Below are 23,777 nucleotides of genomic sequence, written 5' to 3'. Positions count from 1 at the left end.
CGGAGGGCGGCGACTGTCCCCTGGAGAAGTCTGGCGAGCCGCTGTAGCGGCAAAGAACTTTCCTGGCCCGGAGGACAAGGGACAAGTAGCCCCTGAGTCCCGGACCGAACTTTTGCAAAGCTTTCCTCCGCTCCAAGCTGCCGCGGCGGCGATAAAGAAAAAGCGACGGAGAGAGGAGAGCGAGGAGGGACGTGCGCTCGCACCGGTTGCTGAACTTGGGCGAGCGCGAGCCTCGGCCGCCGGGCGCCCCCTCCCCCTCGCAGCGGAGGAGGGGACAGTCGTAGAAGTCCGGGCGGCGGAGACCCGCCGCTGACCGGCCACTGCGGGGTCCGCGCTGAGTGCCGTCGCCAGGAGAGCGGCTGTCGCCGGGAAGCGAGTTAGTCCGCGGGCTCCGAGGAGCCGCTGCGCAGAGGAGCGCTCAGTGAGTGACCGCGACTTTTTAAAGCCGGCAGCGCGCGAGAGCCGACAAGTAAGAGTGCGGGCGGCGTCTTAACCCTGCGTTCCCTGGAGCGCGCTGGTGAGGAGGGCGCAAAGGGGGAGGACAGCTAGCGGGTGCGCGCGCTGTTAGATAAACTTTCCTTGCTGAAGGCCGGGCAGGCGCGGGTGTCCCCCGCTTGCCAGCGAGCTGTTGCGGCCCCGAAACTTCTGCGCGCAGCCCAAACTAACCCCACGTGAAGTGACGGACTGTTCTATGACTGCAAAGATGGAAACGACCTTCTATGACGATGCCCTCAACGCCTCGTTCCTCCAGTCCGAGAGCGGCGCCTACGGTTACAGTAACCCCAAGATCCTCAAACAGAGCATGACCCTGAACCTGGCCGACCCGGTGGGCAGCCTGAAGCCGCACCTCCGGGCCAAGAACTCGGACCTCCTCACCTCGCCGGACGTGGGGCTGCTCAAACTGGCGTCGCCGGAGCTGGAGCGCCTGATAATCCAGTCCAGCAACGGGCACATCACCACCACGCCGACCCCCACCCAGTTCCTGTGCCCCAAGAACGTGACGGACGAGCAGGAGGGCTTCGCGGAGGGCTTCGTGCGCGCCCTGGCCGAACTGCACAGCCAGAACACACTGCCCAGCGTCACGTCCGCGGCGCAGCCTGTCAGCGGGGCGGGCATGGTGGCTCCCGCGGTGGCTTCCGTGGCGGGCGGCAGCGGCAGCAGCGGCTTCAGCGCCAGCCTCCATAACGAGCCGCCGGTCTACGCCAACCTCAGCAACTTCAACCCGGGCGCGCTGAGCAGCGGCGGCGGGGCGCCCTCCTACGGCGCGGCCGGCCTGGCCTTTCCCGCGCAGCCCCAGCAGCAGCAGCAGCCGCCACAGCCGCCGCACCACCTGCCCCAGCAGATCCCCGTGCAGCACCCGCGGCTGCAGGCCCTGAAGGAGGAGCCGCAGACGGTGCCCGAGATGCCCGGGGAAACGCCTCCCCTGTCACCCATCGACATGGAGTCCCAGGAGCGGATCAAGGCGGAGAGAAAGCGCATGAGGAACCGCATCGCTGCCTCCAAGTGCCGGAAAAGGAAGCTGGAGAGGATCGCCCGGCTGGAGGAAAAAGTGAAAACCTTGAAAGCGCAGAACTCAGAGCTGGCGTCCACGGCCAATATGCTCAGGGAACAGGTGGCACAGCTTAAACAGAAAGTCATGAACCACGTTAACAGTGGGTGCCAACTCATGCTAACACAGCAGTTGCAAACGTTTTGAGGAGAGACTGTCGGGGGCTGAGGGGCAATGGAGAAAAAAAAATAACAGAGAGACAGACTTGAGAACTTGACAAGTTGTGAGAGAGAGAAAAAAGAAGTGTCGGAGGACTAAAGCCAAGGGTATCCAAGTTGGACTGGGTTGCGTCCTGACGGCGCCCCCAGTGTGCACGAGTGGGAAGGACTTGGCGCGCCCTCCCTTGGCGTGTAGCCAGGGAACGGCCGCCTGCGGGCTGCCCCGCTTTATGGACGGGCTGTCCCAGCGCAAACAGAACGTTAGACTTTTCTTTAACATTGACCAAGAACTGCATGGACCTAACATTCGATCTCATTCAGTATTACAAGGGGGGAGGGGGAGGGGTTACAAACTGCAATAGAGACTGTAGATTGCTTCTGTAGTACTCCTTAAGAATACAAAGGGGGGAGGGGTTAGGGGAGGGGAGGCGGGAGGGAGGTTTGTGAGAGCGAGGCTGAGCCTACAGATGAACTTTCTGGCCTGCCTTCCTTAACTGTGTATGTACATATATATTTTTTTTAATTTGATGAAAGCTGATTATTGTCAATAAACAGCTTCATGCCTTTGTAAGTTATTTCATGTTTGTTTGTTTGGGTGTCCTGCCCAGTGTTATTTGTAAATAAGAGATTTGGAGCACTCTGAGTTTACCATTTGTAATAAAGTATATAATTTTTTTATGTTTTGTTTCTGAAAATTCCAGAAAGGATATTTAAGAAAATAAAATATTGAAAAAGTACCCCTCCCCCAACCTCTTTTCTGCATTATCTATAGATTACCTATCTAGATGGAGTGGAAAGAGTTAAGAGTGTCCATTAAAATCACTCTCAGTGCTGCTTACTATCAAGCAGTAAAAACTATTCTCTATTGGGCATGAGAAATAACTGTAGCTGATGCTCTCATCAACTTATACACTTCCCTCCCCCACTATCTATATAGAGTTGCTTACAAAGGGTAGTGTGGACTTTGAGGAGCCTGAGGGAAGGAAGGTTGTGAAGAGGGATAGCCCACTGGGAAGTCCAACACTTTAAAGTTTGGATTAGATCAAGTGGCATGTGCTGTGACCATTTATAACGTTAGCAGAAATTTAACAATAGATGCTTATTTTCAAAGCAAGAATAGTGGCAGATTTTTACAAAAGATGTACCCTTCCCATTTGGAATCTTCACTTGAACAATTCCTAGGTTTAAAAAGATGGTCTTTGCTTATGAATATTTATAACAGCATTCTTGTCACAATAAAGGTATTCAAATACCAATAACATCTTGAATTCCTTTCCCTTTACTACTTCTTTCTTCCCAAGCTCTATATTGAAGCTTTTCTTTTCAGTTGCTGGGGTTGACATTACTGCCACTGAAGTTACTTGGTAATTAAGCAGAGAATTTAAGAAGGGTCAACACAGAAGTTGAAATCTGGATGAAGCAGTTCATTCTCTCTCTCTCTCTCTCTCTCTCTCTCTCTCTCTCTCTCTCTCTCTCTCACCTATGCCTAGACAAATTACCAGTATAACAGTATAGCAGTTTACCATTTGGGATTCTTCTAATGTTTGTCTCTTAATTTGTTTCTAAAATAATTAACTGTATTTAAGTAATTATTATAGAACCAGCCTCAAAAGATGGTAATCTAGATAGTGTGGGAAAGATTTGCAAGAGAAAACATGAACACTAACACAGTGATTACACATGCAAATCAAACCTTAACTCTGGGGAAATGGCAAACAAATTCTGTCTACAGATATAACTTTGGAGATCAACAAGGCAATACTCAACAAGGGAACAATTTTTGCTTTCTTGCTTTTTCATCCCAAGAGCCAGTGTGATTATCAAGCAGCAAAAGCAATTTGATATCCAGGAATATTTATTTCACAAACCACTAATTGAGGCAGGGCTGTTTGCTCATTAGCAGTGCTCTAGTACCCAGCAGGTCTGGGAGTACTAATATCCTGCCTGTGGCTGTAAATCCAAAGGCACAAAGAGTTTCTCTTTAGTATATCTGGGAGTGCAAGAGATTGGACAGGCGTGTTAGCTATCAGATCCACTCTATTGTAATAATACTTCTTTAACAAAGGGTTACTGGGAGCACAGCCGAGTTTGCCAAACAGTGAATTTGCCGATGTCAGCAACCCGGAAGGTGAGTTGATTTTGACCATATGTAGGAATAGTCAGCAGAGGGACAATAAAGCAGTTTGGGGTGGGGCTTTGTGGAAGCTAAACAAGAGCCAACTAGAAAAAATAAGCAGGCTGGGGAATTAATTACCTGCAAAGGTAGACTAAGCCCAGACAACAGTGCAGTACAGAAAAGCCACACCACTCCCCAGTTTGCTTTAGACTCCAGTGTTTAAAAAAAAAAAAGCCTGAAACTCAGGCTTATCCCCACTCTTGTGGGTTTCAACTAACATTCTAAATATATGTACCTGAAGTTCTAACCATTCTAATAAAAGGGGTTAGAAAAAAATATTTGTGGTGGAGGAAAATAACCAATGATGATGTGTAAATTCTGGAGACAGAAAATCAGCCAATTGTAGACACTCAAAGGTTAATTTTATTTTGGCATTCAATGAGTTATTGTTTCAGTAACACTAATAGTTGGAGAAAATGAATTAATGGCACATAAAGCCATTAATTCTCTTTTAATTTGTTTTATATATGAATATTTCAATCAGATTCTTAACACTTTGTGTCCATTGTAGCAGAGGACTCAGGAACTCAAATGTGTGTGTGCTTGTGCTTGCACACATGAAGATACACACACTCCCACGGGAAGAGAAATCATTAGCTTTCATTTGGTTCTCACAGAGGTCTATGATTCAAAAAGTGTTAATTCCTAAACGGAATGACTGTGCACTCACTATGAGAAACATATCTTTGTGTGAATCTGAATCCCATGCCTTTTAACTCCTCCATGCTTCTGCTTGTGCTCATGTCTCTTCCTGGCATATTTTTCCTTCTGGTTCAACTAGTAGATCCATTCTTCAAGGCTTGGCATAAGTGGCATCTTCTCTGTGAAGTCTTCCTGGCTAACTCCATCTTCAGGTAGAATGAATATGCCTCATGGAGCATCCATAATATTTTATCGAAACTTCTGTGATTGTACTGATCAAAGTATTATCATTGTAAACCTCTGTGTCTCCTGGCCAGACCCCTATCCTACTCTTCTGTCGACCCCAGACTCCTAGTACAGTGCCTGGCACATAGGGGACGTTCATAAAATAAATGCATGATGACTGAATGAACACAGAACTTAAACTCTCCTTCAGAATACTTCCAGGTCTTAATTTCTTCCAGTGTAATATGCCTCATTCATTTCCAGATGCACAACTCCAGATGGATTGATGACCCCCCAAAAACTCAAATCTGGCCAATCACCAAGTACAAAAGAGCTTAGTTCTCAATGAGTGCTCTTAAAAGAAGGAAGCTGTTCGCACATTCATTCTTCCAGCCACACAGAGCATCCCTTCATTCGTCCACTAAGGCAAGGGGGCCTCTTCTTATATAAAATAGGTCTGCCTGAAACATTAGGCTTGGAGGTGGAGATGGGGAAGGATCATATGTGATCATTAGGCAGGCACAAAAAATAGTTCCAGATGTGGCTTTATTAAAAGCAACCACTTCATTGGTAATGGAGAGAAGACTTTCTGTCTGTAAAGTTCATGTATTTCAGGGTTCCAGTGTTTGCTTGACAGAGACAAGGATTTGCTAATGTATCTATTCCCCATGTTCTTTGAATGTTAGAGAAGACGTGCATCAGTTGAACCAAGGAAAAAGACCAAGTCTTTTAGTCTGTCCTGTCCCTTGCCGCCACCACCCCCTTCTATATAGGTCAAGTGGAATGTCACGGAAGAGGGGAAGAGAGGCCAGGATGGCCCCAGGAAGTGAAACTATCCCTTCCTACCTCTGGAACCTGGCCCCAGTGACTTGGTTTTGGACTTTTGACATCCCAAAGAAGTGCATTCCCCTGGGCCTGGGTCTCATTGAGGTCTTAGGCTAAGTGTGAGGATTCAATGATAAGCAAGATAACAATCCCTGTTCTTAAGAAACACACAGTCTGGCGGAGAGGAGGGTGGACATAAAGCAGAAAGAGGTGCCCGATAGGGGGAGGAGAAGCCATTATCAGGAAAGTCTTCATGGCAGAGGTAACATTTGAGCTAATCCAGTGGGATGCGCCAGGCAGAAAAGGTAGGAGGAGGCACTTGCGTGCAAAGGCACTGGGGCATAAGAAAACGTGTAAGCTGCTTGGAGAGGTGGAGAATTAAGGTATGAGAAGAAAACTGAAGGGAAATGAAACAAGCAAGTTTAAGGGTCAGATGGTGAAGTAATATCTCTTCCATATTAAGAGTTTGGTTGTTATCCCCTAGGTGATGGAGAAATGTATAATATTAGGTAGGTGTAAAAGTAATCGCGGTTTTTGCAATTATTTTTAAGCTTTTAAACCACACTTACTTTTGCACCAACCTAATAGAAGGATTTGAAGCAGAGCAGAGATGTGAACTCTCTCAACTTAAGACAGACTCATGCTAGCAACCGTTTGGATGATGGCCTGGTGCGGAAGGGACTAGGTAGAAGAATCATAGCAACAAGAGATGTTTAGTTTAATTTAAAATGCCTGTGGCATGTAAAGTAGTACTAGAGTTGGGAACAAATGGGAAGATGGTTTGGTTCAAGCTACCTCATGCCACACTTCTTCCTACACAGCTTTTTCGAGAAGTTAGGCCTAAGGAGAGATATCGGAAAGTTCACTTCTAACCTAGGCTGCTTGCTCTCACACTTAAGTTTTCCTCTCCACTGTCAATGTGACATGTGACGGAAAGTCATCTTACAAAATGGTCCAGAGCCCCCCCCCCCCCCGCTCAGTGTGAGTATGCTCAAATAAACAGATGTGACAGGAAGAGGCCGATGAACTCCCAGTGTCCCAGTACAGAGTACGTCCTCACTGCTGCAGGACGCAGACCTGATTTTATCTAGTCACCCACAAATGATTCAGTTCAGTCGGACTAACTGATGCAAACTATACAAACTCTTTGAAACATAGACAAAGAGACCAATATTTTATTTATGTTGGGGGAACTGAAGAATAACACCTTACATTCATATAACACTCATTTTATTTAATCAAGTAATATTGAATTTCTGTTTTGTGCCAGCACTAGAGATGCAACAAAGAGAGAAATCCACAGGGTATCTCCCCGTATGGAGTTTATAACCTCCTAAAAGTCATAGTAAAGAAAGAAACACACCAATAAATGTATGATTCCACACTTTGCCAAGTACAGTTGACCTTTGAACAACACAGGTTTGGACGGTGAGGGTCCACTTTTACATGGATTTTTTTTTTCAGTAAGTGCTATAAATGTATATTCTCTTCCTTCTGATTTCTTAATAACATTTTATTTTCTCTAGCTTACTTCATGGTCAAAATACAGTATATAATACTTCTAATAGACAAAATCTGTGTTCATTGACTATGTTATCAGTAAGGCTTCGAGTCGACAGTAGGCTACTAATAGTTAAGTTTGGGAGAGTCAAAAGTTATACATGGATTTTTGACCGTGCAGGGACCAATGCCCCTAACTCCTACATTGCTCAAGGACCAACTACAATGAAGAAGAAAAACTGAGCACTGTGAAAGAGAAAAACAATCTAAACTGGTTTGGTGGCAAAGAACGCTTTTCTAGAGAAATACTTGAGCTGAGACTTACTAGATGACTAAGAGTTCATCAGGGGAAGAGCAGAAGAGCATGGGTAGGGAATTCCAGGTGGAGGGTCAGCTTGCGTGAAAGCTTGGGAAAGACTCTGAGGTACCCCAGGAGTTAACAAAAGGTCTGCATTCCTGGAATGGAATGAGCAATAGGGAGAGTGATGGGCAACGAGATTTGCACTCACCAGTTCATACTCTTGTCATTTCCTAAGTGCTCTCACCTCTTCTACCTCATTTGATTTTTTCCCCACTACCCTGGGGATGTTCGTTGGTAGTAGCTGTGTTTCACAGGAACACAAGCTGAGGCTCCCAGTGAGTTTTAAGTGCTTTCATCAAGGACTCTTGTGGAGTCACTGGTGGAGCCACAATTAGGTCCTCGGACATCAGAAACCATACATATATGTCTATGTTGCTCCAGGAACCAGTAGCCCTGGTGATCCTGGGTTATTTACCCAGAGCACACCCCTACTTCTACATCAAGGACCCTGAGGAAATGAATTAGTCATCAGAAGGTCCTTTGATGTGCCCAGCATCTGAGCAAAGGTAATCAGATAGTCTCCTGGGATATTTCATCCATGCCACTGCAACATCTAATGAACTCTCCTTGCCCTGTTACAAACTCCTCCTCTCTGGAGGGACCAGAACACTTAGCGCTGAGAAGCCCTGATGGTTTCTTGCTGTACAAATTTCCTTCATGTACATCCCCTAAAAAACATGGCCTGATGGTTGTACCATTATTGCTTCAGAAAATTGAGTTACTAGATCATTGATTAAGATACTGCCTTCTTAAGTTATAGGTACTCCATGACTACCTGGACAGAATTTGGGTATTTCCCAAATCGCCTCAGCACTGTATGCCCATCTGCTTTTGCTGATGGCTAATCTCTTTCAAAGGGCATAGATTCATCCTAGGCTCATGTTAACATGAAGGAATTTTGCCCGACCTTATCTCAAGTCTAGAAAAAGGTCAACAGGCACCTGGGCTGTTAAATAATTGATCACTCTACAAGTTAGGATGCTTACAGGGGCTAGTAAAAGAAGACACAATTTAAACAAGAAATTCAGACATGAAACAGGCCCAATGCAAATACAGTGGCTCAATGACATCATCATGGGCTCAGGGGCTTTCCATCTTTTCAGTTCACCGTCCTTGGTGTGCCAAGGAAGTTCCTTGTGTGGACTCAAGATAGCTGTAGCCATTCTTGGCATCACAGGTAAACACAATCATCACTAGCAATTCAAGGATGTTTACTTTAGTCTTTCTCTTTTTATTAGCAAGAGAAACCTTTCCTAGAAGATCCCCACTTCTACCCTAGTAGACTTCCCCTTGGGTCCCATTGGCCATGACAGGTCATGTGCCTATACCCAAACTCATCCCTGGCAAAAAAACGAGACCACCATGATGGGTTGAACTGTCATGATTCACCCCTTGGGATCACCCTTTCCTGAATACGTGGGAGAGTGAATACCGAAAGTAAATTGTAAAATAAAAATCAAGGCACGGGATAACAAGGAAAGAAGTGGGAGGGAGGATGGCTTTTGGGTTGATGGATAGTCCTGAGTGCTCTACGCCAAATATTTCCGGGTCTCCTCTTGGTACAAAGTAGGAATGAACGTTCCAATCTCCTACTTCCTTGACATGGGATGAGAGGCCTTGTGACTTGTGTCAGCCAATTAAATGTGAGCAGTAGTGATTTTCATCCATCCAGGAAACCTTAGCAGTGAGTGTGAGGTGCTTTTTGTTTTTCTCCCCCAGCCCTGACAATTATGGAAGCACAGAGATGGAGTGTCCCACAGCCTGGGTTCCTAAATGATATTGGTGCAGATCAGAGTCCCTCCTGACCCTGAGCATACCTCTAATGAACATTTCACATGAACAGGAATGAAACCTTTGTTGTTTTAAGACAGGGACATTTGAGGGTGGCTTGTTATTGTAGCATTCCCCAGCTTTTCCTAACTGCTCTCGTAGGAACCAACAGTACCTGCCACAAGTATAATAAAAACTAATACCTGTGTAATATTCACAATAGATACTAATTACTAAGTTTCTGCTATGTATCAGGCACTGTGCTAGGACTTACAAGGTAAATGTGAGGGCTGTATTTTATATATGGGAAAATGGAGGTTTGGAGCTCGTTCAAGTTCATGGAATATGTGACTGGTGGAAGCCTGAGCTGAGTCTAGGTCTTTCTGACCCGGAAGAGCTTGCCTTGTACGCTTACGACCTTGCTCTTGAGTAGTACCGTAGCATGAATTTACGTCTCCGTTGAGTTCACAACCTCCCTGCCGCAGGTGCTGTTATCATTCCATTTTGCATGAGGAAACTGAGATTCAGGGAAGAAAACTAACTTGCTGAACTTTACAGAACTGGGAAAACACCAGAGCCGCTGCTCTTTCCACTGTTCCTTGCTACCCTTCTAACCACAGAAGAATCGAGGTATTATGAGTTACAGGAGAGAATCGAGGTATTACACCTTAGAGGAGGCACACGATTTTGGAGTCCAGGGCTTGGAGGCATTAAATCTGGGTCTGCAGCTCATAGCTGGGGAGCATGGAGCATGTCTGTTAATATTGCTAAGCCTCAGCTCCTCCCTTTGTAAAAATGAAGCCAACCATGTCTATCTCCGAAGGTTGTCAGGGGCATCACGTATGTAAAGACTCTGCATTGAGCCGGCAAGTAGTATTTTGCCATTTTCCACTGTAGACTTGTTCATTTAAAAAGAAATGACCAGGAATACCCCCACTCCAAGCCAGTGAGTCAGGGAGCGCGCGCACACACACACACACACGCACACACACACTGCCCTCGCTGAAATGAAACCATTTCCCATTAAGACTCAACAAGGTCTCACAGGGCCTGCTTCTTGGTCATATAAGGGCTGGCAGGTCCTCTCTGAGGGCTGGAGAAAAGTTTTGTTTCCCCAGCTGCACTCGCAGGGGAATGCTCTGCAGGCACGGCATTGGGAACCTGTTTGGCTTGGCTCAGAGGCCTGTCAGCACATTCAGGAAGTGAAGTCAGAGAAAGGCAGGATTTCAAACAAAGCCAGCTGCACACAAATGCCCGGGCAGTGAAATGCCTGATCCAAGCAGGGTGCCTATCAGCCTGGGGTTGCCCTGGGGCTGTCAAACAAGCCTCTGAGAATGGCTCTGGGCCAGAAACGGACAAAACCGTCACTGGCATCCAGGCAAGGGCCGTGACTTCCCCAGCAAAGCCACCAGAAGGGCAACGCAGGGATCATCTCAGCCAGCCCCCTGCCTTGGGCAAGGCAAAGACGGAGTCTGGGCTCCCAGAGCTCGCTGGGTGGAGAGGCTAATGCTTATCTCCCGGGAGTTTTGAAGTCAAGATGTGGGAAGGGAGGGGAGGAGAACGGAAAGAAAGCAAAATGAAGGAATAAGTTGGGAGTTTGGGGGAGAGGGAAAGAAATGGATGGTGCCTGAGAAGACATGGAACCCTGAGAAGAAGCATGCAAACACTTTCTAGCTTTTTTCCACGTTCAGGAAACAGTCCAGAGGCTGAGACCTGAACTCTATCTAATCCCAACTCCAACATCTCCCAGCTGTGAATGGGAAGATATTCAATTTCTCTAAGCCTCAGTGTCATCAGCTAAGAAATGGAGATCACAACACCTATCCCACAGGCTTTATGTAAGGAGTAATTAAGCTAATATGTATAAAAGGGCTTAGCCTAGTTCTGGCAAATCGTATCTGTTAGAATTCTATGATTGCAAGCAACTGAAAATTCAGTCTCAGTAAAAAAGGAATTTTATTGAACTATGTACTTGAAAACCCATCATTAGAGGTAGCTCTCATAAGAGGGGGAGGGAGGCGATGAGGGGGCTGTACACAGGGCTCAGATGGTATCCCCGGGCTTGAAGTTCTCTCCATCAGCCAGCTTGCTGTGGGAAGAGTTAGCATCATCCTTAGTCTCTACGCGATAGTATCCAGCAGCTCCCACTCTCTGTCCATAGGAAGAAGGAAGATGGCTTCAGCAGCTCCTCACAGCTTCCCAGGATGGTGTTTCATTTATCTGATTGGGTCTCATATCCATCCCTGAAACCGTCACCACGGCTGAGGGACAGTGCAGGATATACTGATTGGCTTAGGTGCCGGCTAAGTGCCCACCTCTATAACGAGGGTTTTGGAGTCCCATCCAACCACATAGCCAGAGAAGAGAGCAAAGCAGGAGGTGATCGTCAAAGGCCTACAATAGAGTAGATGCTGAAGGTCAAAGGAAAATAAATGGACCATCTCTTCTGTGGATTTTGTGGAGGCCATCTCTTCTGTGGATTTTGTTGTTATTATTATCAAACTCTACAGGCCAGGGTAGAGGGGCATCTACTACCTTTGAAAAATCAGGTTGGAATTCATGATACATTCTTTGATCTCTTCTAATGGGTTGGGAGCTCCAGGTATAAGTCATCAAGAATGTAGTTCTCTGGATGCAAATGCCCTGGAGGGTTGCGTTAAACGATATGACACATGTAAAAATTCTCGGTAAAAATAGTTATTTATTAATATTATTTGCTGTGGTGATGTTTTATTGTTAAAAATGGACTCATGTGGACCAATTAAAATAGAGAGTCAAGGATTCTCCGGGAGAGAATTTGAAATGTCAAGAAGCCCAAGTACGCACACTTCCAGTCTGTGTTTTTCTCCGTTCACTTGTTCATGGAACTGCACCGGGACCAGGAACTGCATCAATATTTCCACAATTCAATTGTTGAAGGAGGAAAAGTGAAAAAGAGAATGAAATACACTGTTATCATGGCTGAATCCTGAGAAGGAGAATCCAAGGTACAATGAAATATTCCTTTCCCCCCTGCCCCAAAACCAAATGCAAGATCTTCCACCGGGGAACCAAGGATATGAGAAAGATCTCTGCAAATTCCTAAAACTGGTTATTAGCATAAGAAGTAAATGAGAAAGCCCGTGTAGCATGAAATACCAAGAAAAGTGGATGAGTATCTACTGTGACTTAAGACATTTCTAGGAAGTGATGCCAATGACCAATTCTTGCCATAAACAGTTTTAACATCTTTCCACCTTAAAATGCTAAGATGGGATTGAATGATTATCATTCTCAGAAGTCAGTGTTATTCTATTCATTCACCGGATGTTTCTTGAAAGCCTCCACTGTGTCAGGCTCCCGCTAAGCATGGGAGTGGGGGGTGGTAAGAAGCTATGTAAGAAAGACATCGATCTTACTATCAAAAGTGGTGGCATTCAATATATTAATTGCCATGATAGAGGTCACTAATTGCCATATATGCACCTTGGGAACAAGTACCCCACATAAGGGAGTTCAGCAATGGCTTCATGAAGGAGCTGAATTGGAATTGTATCTTAAAATGAATGAGTGAAAGTATGACAGTAAAACGGGGTGATGGGGAGAGAGGACATCAGGGACCAAGGCAAGTAGGATTCAGAATCCATCAGTCAAACATCAGCTATTCATGGGCAAAATGGATGGAGATCTTGCCTACTAATGGTGGTAAGGAAAATAGACATTAAGCCGATTGTTAACCAGATCCCCACAATTACCGTATGGAGCCTAATACTTTGCAAAGTGCTGCAAAGAAGATATGCAAGCAGTATCACTGAAGATCCTGGGAAGGCGCTACCAGAACATTCAGTGGGGGTAGGAAGGAGCAGGGAGGGGTTTGATTCAGTCTGGTCATTAGGGAAAGCCTCTGCAAAGGAGTGACCTTTCAGCTGAGACCTGCAGGAATTAAGTCAGGTATATGGAGGTGGCTGGAGAGCTCATTCCTGTCTTGGGCAAGAGCTTGTGTTAGAAGCAGCGAGAAGACCAGAGAAGACAAGTGTGGTTAGAACGCTTGGTTCCTTCTGGGGAAGGGGATGAGCAGAGGACATGGGGCAGGTGGATCGAGAGGGTGGCGTGTCTGAAGATAATACCCAAACCCTCGAGTCTTCAACAATCTGAGAGGTTAGAGGACAGTAAGCAGAGAACCCAGGCTTTTTCTGAACACCACACACTTTGTTCTTGGAGCCCCAGCTCTGATTCCTGGCATTAGCTGTTGATGAAGCTCTTGGGATGTGCTGAGACCGGGGTGGTAAATGCCTTCTGTGTCACTTTGTTTCAGTCCTCCAGTAGTCCTATCAGGTAGTTACCATGTGTTCCAAGGTGAGGAAACTGAGTCTCAGAGGAGTTACAAAAAATGGTTAAGGTCCCACAACTGTAAGGCAGAAGCAGGATTTGATCTAAAGTTGGGCTCTTGATCACTCTATCAACCTGCTTCTGAAGAAAACCAAAAACATTAGAAATGTTGTAAAATTTCTAAAACTAAGCAATATCATCTTTCCCGCATAGTGCTTTGACATATAGCAGGTTTACAATGAATGCTGGTTCCACATGGAAGGTGAATGTGGAAGTCCAGGGACTTTTTTTATTTTCTCCCCCATCCATATCTGGGCTTGATGCCCTTGCTGTTTTGAATTCCATTTCAAATGAAAAAATAACGAAAAACCACTCTCAGCCAAGCTGTTTGGATTTAAAACAGACCGACAGAAACCTGGAAGAAGTCAAGATTCTCCCTAATATATCAAATATTGCAGCCAGTGCCAATCTGAGAGGCTTTGCTCCATTTTGTAAAGAGAACAGGCCTTATTTTGAAAATAGATGAGCAAGATTCACTGTTGCGACTTGTTTCAAGGTCTGGAGGCCAGGCCTGGTTTTGATCTGACAGGTCTGGGTGTCCAAAGGAGGGTTATTCTTTTGCAAAGACTCAGAGAGGTTGCATACTCACCAGGCACAAACCTGGAACAGCGTCCCTTTGAAGACTTCCTCCGTGGGTCTTAAGGGGGATTTGATGCCCATTGTGGAATCACAGTCATGAGCGCAAAACTAATGTTTTCATTACGCGAGCAAATCAGTCGGCCCCTCTGTTTGCTCAGGTGTGCGGCTGTGTGCCCCATGCCCCGCTCTCTATATAATAACAAAATAAATATTTTTAAAAGGAAGAAAGAATTGAAGATGAAGGAATGTCACAACTGGTGGGGTAAGAAAAGTGAGAGAGGAGACACTGGCCTCTTTAAAGTAAGATAATATGTTTGCTATTTACTCTCGTTACTAATTGATCACCCCTTAGTCTGTGAAGAAAAAAAACATCTGCTAACGAAGTGGCTGGATTCATCCAATTAATTACGGAATACATCACAACGCCCCTACAGGGGGCTCATTCAGACAGTTGAACGGTGCCGCTAGGTGGCACCAAAGGGCAAACGCAGTGCTCTTTGCTTCCCAGGGTGTAAAGGATGAGAAAAAGCTCAGCCAACAAATTTGGCTGGGTCAAAATATGGGCGTCGTCCGCCTTCAGAGGGGACCAAGTATAAACACATTTTATTTTTTTATTTTTTTTACAGAATAGGGAAGCATATGCGCTGGAAATGTTCTTGCTCCACCAGCCGGAGGCCAGGAAGCAAACGCCAGATGCTGTTTACAGGGCAGCTCTTATTTCAGAATGAAGAATAAGGCTCAGCAGGTAGAGAGGCCTTGAGAAGGAGCACCGCATTTCCAAGAAGCCCACGCTGGGATGGAGCTGTGGAGGGCTTGGCTTAGGAAATTCATTGTATAAGACAATGGAGGCTTATATTGTCCAGAATAAACCCATCTCCCTTGCCAGAGGGACCAACTTGGTATACTGGAGAAATTTTGAAGTTCTAGTGTTGCACAGAACTGACTTAAAATTCCTACATGTGTGACCTTGGGCAAGTCTCTTTCCTTTACTGAGCATCAGTTGACTTATCCCTGGCATAGATGTAATAATTGTAAAGGAAGGAAGAAGACTTGATTGATGGAAAACGCTTAGCACAACACTCAGTTTTGAGTAGTCCCTGAACAACTCTTCCAAGCATGACCCTAAAATCCACTTATGTGGGAATGGGGAGCATTCTGGGTGGAAAAAACAACCTTCTCATTTGTGTCATCACTGTGTTGGATACCCACTGATTCTCTATGGGCTTAGCATACCATTTTGCACTTTATTTATACAGGTCATTAGATCAGGTACTCCTTTAAGGTAAGGGCTGTGCCGTAAAATTCTCTTTGCATCCCCAGACTCTGTCAGGGCCCCTGGAACATGACATCTGTTGAATACACGAGTTTTTCTCATGAGCAAGTTGTTCCAACCCCCCAACCTGAATGATTCAGATACAGTATGATAGCCACATCTCACTTTTTTTCTTCACTGTGCTCAGGAAACAAAACAGAAAATACTACCAACCCAGTGATGAAAATTAATTCTGAATTTTTTGTTTTTAGCCAAAGACCAAATAGGAGCCAGATGTTGAGCAGCCATTTTTAGTATTGCCCAACTCAACCAGCCAAGACTCAAAATAAAGCCCAAGGCAGAATTACAATATTAGACAAAATTCTATAATTTCAGTGTCATAGCTTAAGACTTGGACGTGTGGCGTTCTAGTTTATGCAGGCGAAGGAGAGAGATGCAGAGGGAAAGGAAGAACCACCTGGTTGGAAGCATGACAGGGAGACAATGGGTCAGGGGTACCAGTGGTACCTAACACAAAGGAGGAGATGGAAACCACAGAGGTTGGCTGTCATGTGTCAGATAGACTGAAGCACTAAGTAGCCTCTTTGATTGAGGCAAGTTGCTTACTTACTGAAAAGCTCAATTTCTTCATTTATGAAATGGGTGTATTAGGATAGATTACCCTGTGGTAACAAACTCTGAAATCTCAGTGACTGCGCAAAACAAAAGTTAATTTCTCACTCACCCAAAGTCTCGCCCACAGACAGGTTAGTGGGAACTCATCTACATCCAGTGACTTGGGGATCCCATTTCCTCCTATTGTCTTATCATGAGGCTTCCAGTGATACTGCAGCAGGGAAGAGAGAGCTGGAGAAGGCACCGTGCAGAAGTGACACATGTCCTTTCTGCTCAGAGCCCACTGGTCAAAATTAGACACATAGCCCCAACCCAACTGCAAGGGAGACTGAGAAATGTGGAGGAGCATAGAGACATTTGGGGAGCACTGTGTATGTCTGCTCCACGGGGTACTGATTAAAATAATTAAATCAATCCGGATTAGATTCTGTTGCATAAAATTGAACAGCCAAATAGCAGGGGCTTTAAAAAGTTCGAGATTTATTTTCTCAGTTGTAAAAGAAGTCTGAAGAGAGGTGGCATGGCAGCTGCACAATCATGAGGAGCTTAGGCTCCTTCTATGTTTCTGCGCCACCACTGTTTGCATATGACTGCCATCCCAAAGTCCCTTCATGGTGAGAAGGTGCCCTCCAGCTGTCAGGTCCATATTCTAGCCAAGATGACAGAAGAAAACATCAGGGAAGGAAAAGGCACCCTACCAGCTTTTAAGAGCTTTCTCAGAAACTCACCCAGCAATTTCCATTTATATTTCTTTGGCCACTCCTCGTTGCAAGGAAGTCTGGGAAATATAGTCTGTAATGTTTGTGAATGGGAGAATGAATTTTGGGTAGGCAACTGGCAGTTTGTGGCAAATGATAACACATACTCAATTTATGGGGTCGCCGTGAGCACTTCATGAAAGTAAAAGAGCTTTGCCCAGAACCTGACTTTTGCATCTATCTAACAAATGCAGATATTGTCATTACTGTTTTTATTAACTGGGTCATCATTTAGGAAGCCTGATCTTGGTGGAAGCACCTCAGGGATTTGTCAAGAAAATGGAGAAAGTGTCTGGCTTTCCTGGGGAGGACTTGGCAGAGCAGAGCAGGGTTAGGGATCAGGATGGGGAAACAGTCAGCTCTCAATAGGAGGGGCCAAGGCAGAATGTCATTCTGGTGGGCTGGGCCAAACCATCAGGGAACTGCGGCAGGGCAGGGAGGAGCAGGAGGGAAGAAGCTGAATAGCTACAGGTTTTCCTGGGTTGACTCTGGTGAATTAGTTGTAATTAGCAGAGAGAATTTAAGAAAAAACAGTGGAAAACCAGAAAGCATCACAGTGACTGTTTTGGTTAGCACTTTCAGAATTCAACCTCTCCACACCATCAACTCCACGTATGCACTTTCTTGTTCATTGACTTCTCTTTCCATCTCTGCGAGGTCACTTCACCCCTTCACTTGGTTTCTGCCACCACAAATCTTGGTCCTTCTTAATGCTACTGCTTTTTCATTCTTTTCTTCAACATATATTTACTGAGTACTTAGCATCATGGCCAACATAGCTTTTAATACGAGGGATACAAATTGTTCACAATTGTTTTGTGGAATCTACATGGCACGTTGGCCTCTTTCCTCCTTGGAATGGTGCTTTCTAGGTCATTCCTCAGCCTGACCCTGGGACTTCCTCTCTGGTATCCTACATACAAATCACCATCTTGTTGGTCTCAGTCTTGAGGACAAAACCAGGTCTATTATAGTCACTAAAACCCAGATAAGGGAGGGATGACTTAATTATAAATCCCACCCAACAGAAGACTGAAGCTCTTCATATCCCACTTTAGTGTTAGCTCAGAAACAGAACAGGGCTAGGCCTGTGGGTGGTGGCATTAGTGGTCTCATCTGGGAGATGCTAGAGATGACACAGAGTTAATAACATAGGAGACCAACCAGTAAAACTCCAAATCTTTGGGTAGCAAAATGAGTAATTACTTGGGTTAATTAGGGTTCTTTGTTGCTAGTAACGGAAACATACTCCTACTAACTTAAATAGAAGAGTTTTTCTGGAAGAATATGGGGCATATAATGAATAAGATTTAAAGGAAATGCCAAAAAGTCAGGCTTCAGAAGGGACAGAGTCCAGAGCATATGAAGGACACTGCCTGAAATCCATGCCTGGGTTGGCGCGAGTGGTCCCCAATCATATCTCTATGCTTTTTATTTCTATTCAAGAGAAAAATTCTGGGGGAGAGGGAAGATATTGTCCTGGCTTGAGTTACGTTTCTTCCACTCCACACCCTCAGCCTGATTGATAATTCCCACCACATCTGTAAGTACTAGGACCTGGGAGTTCCCCAAAGCAAGACTGAGCTGTGATCACCACGATGGGGAATGGACGCTAGGCAGGCAAATACCACAGAGGTTTACCTCTGCACCCTGGATAATTCTCTCATTCCCAAAGCTGTGGCTTTAGGAACATTTCATGAGGACTCATTAGCATTTTTCACCTGGAAACATTTTCAGTTGTGGGGAATAAGACTATGGCTTACTTGTAATAAACGTGATACTCAAGTTGGAACTGGAATGAGATTGATAGAAATAACAGTTATAGGTGATTTGACAATCCAAAAGGCAAAACATTTTATTTTTGTATTATTTGGGGTTCTACATTTTTTTCTAGTTTGATTTATAATTTTTATAATTATGATTCCATTAATTAAAAAATTAATACTGCATTCATACAGTTCATGTACCTCCTCCTTCTTGCCACCTGGAACACAAATGTCTCCATCATGGACCTTGGATGTTGCCATTTTGGATCATGAGACTAAACTTCAGGAATGGCAGGACAATGTACTAGAAGAAAACCCAGGTTCTGCTTTCTTTATGGACTAGAGACATGATGTTAGCTCTGGCCTTTATTGCTTTAGATTTTTATGTAATTGAGAAATAAGCTCCTGTCTGTTAAAGCCATTCTTGTTTGGGGTTTTTCTGTTACAAAAAACTTAATTCTAACTGATTCTCTGAGGTTATGCTACCAATAAGTGATGGAGCCCTGATTCTAACACAGTTTCAGAGCCTGCACTAGGGTGGGGCAAGAGAAGCACCCAGCATGCAAATTTTAAGGAGGCACTCACTCTCAGGGTTGTGCAAGTGTTGACTCTGCACTTGTATGACTCTGAGAAAAGGTGCCTCCTTAAATTTTGCACCTTGGATGCTTCCCTTGCCTCCCTCTGCTGAGCTCCATCAACTTCCTGAGCCCCGCTCCTTCCCATCACACTGACAGGAGAAGGCTTAAGATTGAATCAACCTATTGACACATCATCACTCAGAAAGTAACTGGTCTTAGTCACAGATTTAAAAAAATACCATTTTTGATATTAACTATGAGATGTAAAATTAAAAAACTTTCTGAAGTCTCTATTTCATAGCACCCCTGCTATTTCAAGAGCTAGCTTTTATCATTAGCTGGCATGGGAATGAACCACCCTTCTGAAATCCTTCTCTCTCCCATCCGCTTTCCAGGCAGGCAGTCTTGTTTATGTATCATTTCTCCTGGATGAATCATTTGTAGCAAGAGCACAGCTTCCACTTGTCCGTGAGAAACAGTTCAGAGCAATCCTTTTCACTCTGCATAAAACCTCAGGAATAACAATAGATGTTTCAAATAAGACTGCTATTCGTCAGCCTCTCAAAGTCAGGGAACAAGTGAACGTAATAATATGCCATCAAAAATCATTTTGAAAGAAAAAACAAAACCCTCCCTGTAATAGCTTTTTTTTTTTTTGAGCTCCCACCCTCCACCTTCTTCAAAATTAGCTTTTATATTATGCTTCCTGCAGAAGCCTTTCAGTTCCTTTTGCTTCTGGTTTCTGTGTTATTTTCACATGAAACTTCCTGAAATCCATGCAGAGTCATCATGGGGCAAAGGAGAGAGCTGGTTGAGGAGCCAGAGTTTAATTGCTATTTGAATACTAGGGATCAGAACCCCCAAATCAAGGTTAAGGGAAATATAGTCATTTCTCAATATTGTGTTTATTTGATATGTGGAATGCATATAGTACTGCGCAAAGATCTCCCAAAGAAATAAATTTTCTGCAGAATTCCGGCCAAACTTTCAGAAACAGAGAAAGGGTAGGTGAAGAGACAGGGCCTGGAGAAGGCAACGGAAGTGGAGAATGGAGTCTGGACCCTGTCTGGTGACTAGACATTGTCCCAGAGGCTTCACATTAATTCTCACAGCGCCCCCGCCCCCTTCAGAGTGAGTGGTTTTATCTCCATCTTACAGGTGGAGAAAGTAAAACTCAGAAAGATTAAGCAGCTTGCCCAACATCACATAGCAAAGAGATGGCAAGTAGGGACCCAAATCCAGGTTGACTCAGTTCAAAACCTATGCTCTTCCAGGTGTGCCTTGCTGCCTGTGAAAAGACAGTCTATTTCTTGTTAGAGGGAAGGTCAGCAAGACGTCAGGAAGCTAAGGATCAAGTCCCGGCATGCGGACATGGACAAAGCATTCCATTTCCCTGCGTCTCGGTGTTCTCACCTGTGCGATGAGAGAGTAGAGCTCCATGGTTCTTAAACTGCTTCTGCTCTCTGACAGGCTGGCTTTCCATTTCTACTTTCATCAAAGGCATCCAACAAAAGAATCAAAATAACAGGAAGGGTGAGCCACAAGCAGGATCCCTCCCTGTGGGTCAGGAGTCCAGGAAAGGCCAGAGACAGCCACGGCAGTATAAATAAACTGATCTTGGTGTTCATTGCACCCTTTCATTTTCTCATCAACTTCTCCAGCCCCTGCCTCCACCATCCAGGTTCTCTGTTCCTGGCCTTACCACCTCCAGCCCTCACCGACTTGTAGCACCACACCCAGGCAAGCCTGGGTGCCTACAATGCTGAGTTAAAGGCCTATTTCTTTTTTTTTTAATCTAGGCAAATGGATGGTTCTTTTTTGCGAATTATAAGAAGGTACTTCTCCAACCTGGGTAGATGTAGAACTGAATTGGGATGAGTGGCTTGGCAAGCAGAGCACGGACTTTCAGCTCCTGCCTTTCCCAGTCAGTCAGATGCCCTGTGCAGTGCCAAACTCACACACCTGTGTGGGGCAGCCCTGGGATGAGGCCAGCTGCTGACTCCTCTAAATGAATGGCACTTTTTCCATCCAATTATGTGTGCCAGAGAGGAACCTAGGACATACCCTTGACCCCTTTCTCACCTTCAACTCCCACATGCTACCCACCATACTATTGGTTTAGCTCCTATTTATCTCTCAGATTTTCCACTGTTTCCCATCATCACCACCCCCTACTGGAAACAACATCATCTTTCTTCTGAACTACAACGCTAGCTTCCTAACTGGCCTCCCCCATCCTTGCATTGATTCCTATTGTCACAGCCAGAAGGTACATGAACTCAACTAGCTTAACACTGAGAGCTAGCAAATTGGAGGATGTTTTCAAAATATAGATCTCATCATCCCTTTTGTTGCTTGAAATTCTCAGTGGCTTTTCATGACTCTTACGAGAAAGACAAACCTCTTTGACTGAGCCTCCTGTGCCATCGGTCCCCTCCCTGCACCTCCAGCTTCATCCTTTACCACCATCCTTTCAGCTCTCTTTCTCCAGCTTCTCTGGAGAGTAGCCCACGCGCATGCTGTTCCTGCTGCCTAGAGGGCTGGCCCTTCTTCCTTTGCCTATTACCTCCTATTCCTACTCCAAGCGTGTCAAGGGTCAAGCATTACACCTCAGCAAGACCTTCCCTTATCCCCCTGGCTGGCCAGCTGGCCTCAGGCTACGTCCCACAGCAACAAGGGCCTTCTTCCCTTGGGGGCCCTCCCCAAAGTTACAAGTCCACATGTATCTGTGAGGTCATCTGACACTATGTGTCTCTAATGAGGCTATAAACACATGACACAGTACCTGGGCTCATCGCTGTGCTTCCGTCTCCTCAGCATAGTGTCTGCCACACAGTGTATAGCTGATACATATATGTTGAATGAATGCAGGTATGTCTGGCTTGGACACACCAACATCTAACAGTGACCACTCCTGACCATCCCCCAAGTGATTTGTGAGTTTAACTTCCCCAAACTGGTGGTGTGAAAGGAAGAGGAAGAAGAGCAAATCATAGAAAATTAGCAATTGACAAACAGTTCCCCTGGAACCAGCCAACTCTGAATGCATCGTCTATAAGGCATCGTGGTTAACTGGTTCCTAGCAAACATTTGTTGAATCAGGGGATAAACTCTAATCATCAAGGCCCAGATTAGATGCTACATCTGCTAGGAAGTCATTTCTCATGTGTACCAGTCTCCAGAAATAATCTGTGTCCTCTGTATGTTCAAAGCATTTCACCATTCCCTCTCCGATGATAGTTTTTATCTTGCATTAGAGTTATTTGAGTATATGTCTTATCTCTTGGAGCACATGTAATTATCTAATGTATTCCTACTCTGATCCTCCATCTCCCAACACCTAGCACAGTGTCTATCCATGGTAGTGTTCAAATACAATTTGGCGAACGAATGAATACACAAATGGATAATAAAGAGTGTTTGAGTTCTCTCTCTCTTTCTCTCCCTCGCTTTCTGGTTAATTTGAGTGTATTTCTGACTTCTTTGATCCTATATTCTCTTTGAAAATGCTGAGGGAAAGGATTACTTAGGATATGTTCAATTACTTTAATTCATTGTCTACCACTTATTAAGACTCCATTGTGAGAAGCCATATTTTTGTTTCTCTCTCCCCAATCAAGCATTTTCAGTCCAGATGATCTTGATAGTTTTCTGATTCAAATCAGAGAACTTTCAGTACCAAATATTGGATCCAAATACTTCAGAGGTTCAAAATCCAGCTTTGGAGATCTCAGTACCCACCATGTAATTATTTAGGTATATGCCCTTATGATTTGGAAATTGAATTCAATAATTGCCAACATTTTCCTGGAGTCTCTTGTTTGTACCAGTCAAATACATGCATTGATACATAGAAAATTCATCCCTCTTTTCAGGTTTCCTGATTGAAAGGCAGTTTAGAAAATTTGTCAATATGGTAGAGTCTCCTCTTTTTTCTAACCATGAATCACCATTAGGATTCAAATATGTGTACCAAAATATGCCTTAGAGTTACCAAGTTTGGGAGCAGAGAGAGACCTCATATGTTATTTGACCTAAATGCCTATTTTACAGGTGATGAAACTTAAATCCAGGGAGAGGAAGTGACTGGCCAAATGGACTGTAGAGCTGAAATCCAAACTCAGGTCTTTGGAGCCAAAATATTTATTGTATCCCTCTGATATCCCTGGCTTCCTAAGTACTGTATCATTGGTTATCTCTAATAAAACCTCAAGAAAGGTATATCATTCACATTTTACAGGTAATAAACCTAGGCTAGAAAGTTGAAATGATTTGTCTCAAGGCCTCTTGACTAATAATAAGTCCTCCAAATAAGACAGTTGGGATTGAAATTCAGCTCTGTCTAAATCTGAAGAAGAAGCTTCTCCCACCACACCATGGTGGGTAAGGTCAGAGGAGCTTTGCGAGGAGCACATTGCTACTGAGTGATGGATTTGAGACAGAAAGAAGGAAAACTGCAGACTCGAGATGTCCTATAAACATCTGACCCCTACCACACATACAACCAGCTCCCTGGACACCTATACCAATATCTTCTCAAACTTTACTGTGCATACAAATCACCTGGGGATCTCTTTAAAATGCAGATTATGATCGAATAAGTCTTGGGTGCCACCTGAAATTCTGCGGATTCT

The 23,777-nt window shown here is 44.7% G+C and overlaps 1 protein-coding gene and 1 long non-coding RNA gene across 2 annotated transcripts; one reads left to right on the top strand and one right to left on the bottom strand.

Moving 5' to 3' along the window:
• Nucleotides 1-408: 408 nt before the first annotated feature.
• Nucleotides 409-2,444, top strand: JUN (Jun proto-oncogene, AP-1 transcription factor subunit). Its single transcript, XM_019742535.2, has one exon. It carries the CDS (start codon nucleotides 692-694, stop codon nucleotides 1,694-1,696), a length of 1,005 nt encoding a protein of 334 aa, XP_019598094.1. The 5' UTR covers nucleotides 409-691; the 3' UTR covers nucleotides 1,697-2,444.
• An 8,766-nt stretch (nucleotides 2,445-11,210) lies between these two features.
• LOC141572375 (uncharacterized) lies at nucleotides 11,211-20,643 on the bottom strand. The gene is made up of 3 exons (XR_012497736.1): nucleotides 20,557-20,643; nucleotides 14,164-14,342; nucleotides 11,211-12,091 (listed from the first exon to the last, which is right to left on the bottom strand). It is a non-coding gene; the product is annotated as an uncharacterized LOC141572375 (long non-coding RNA).
• Nucleotides 20,644-23,777: the final 3,134 nt, after the last annotated feature.

This window comes from Rhinolophus sinicus, linkage group LG06, assembly GCF_036562045.2.
Source record: "Rhinolophus sinicus isolate RSC01 linkage group LG06, ASM3656204v1, whole genome shotgun sequence".
Taxonomy (NCBI): Eukaryota; Metazoa; Chordata; class Mammalia; order Chiroptera; family Rhinolophidae; genus Rhinolophus; species Rhinolophus sinicus.
The sequence above is the reverse complement of the archived record's forward strand: the minus strand, read 5'-3'. Positions and strand labels throughout refer to the sequence as shown.

Bases quoted from the DNA above. Each gene is read 5' to 3' on its own strand.
- JUN (XM_019742535.2), top strand. From the start codon at position 692: ATGACTGCAAAGATGGAAACGACCTTCTATGACGATGCCCTCAACGCC.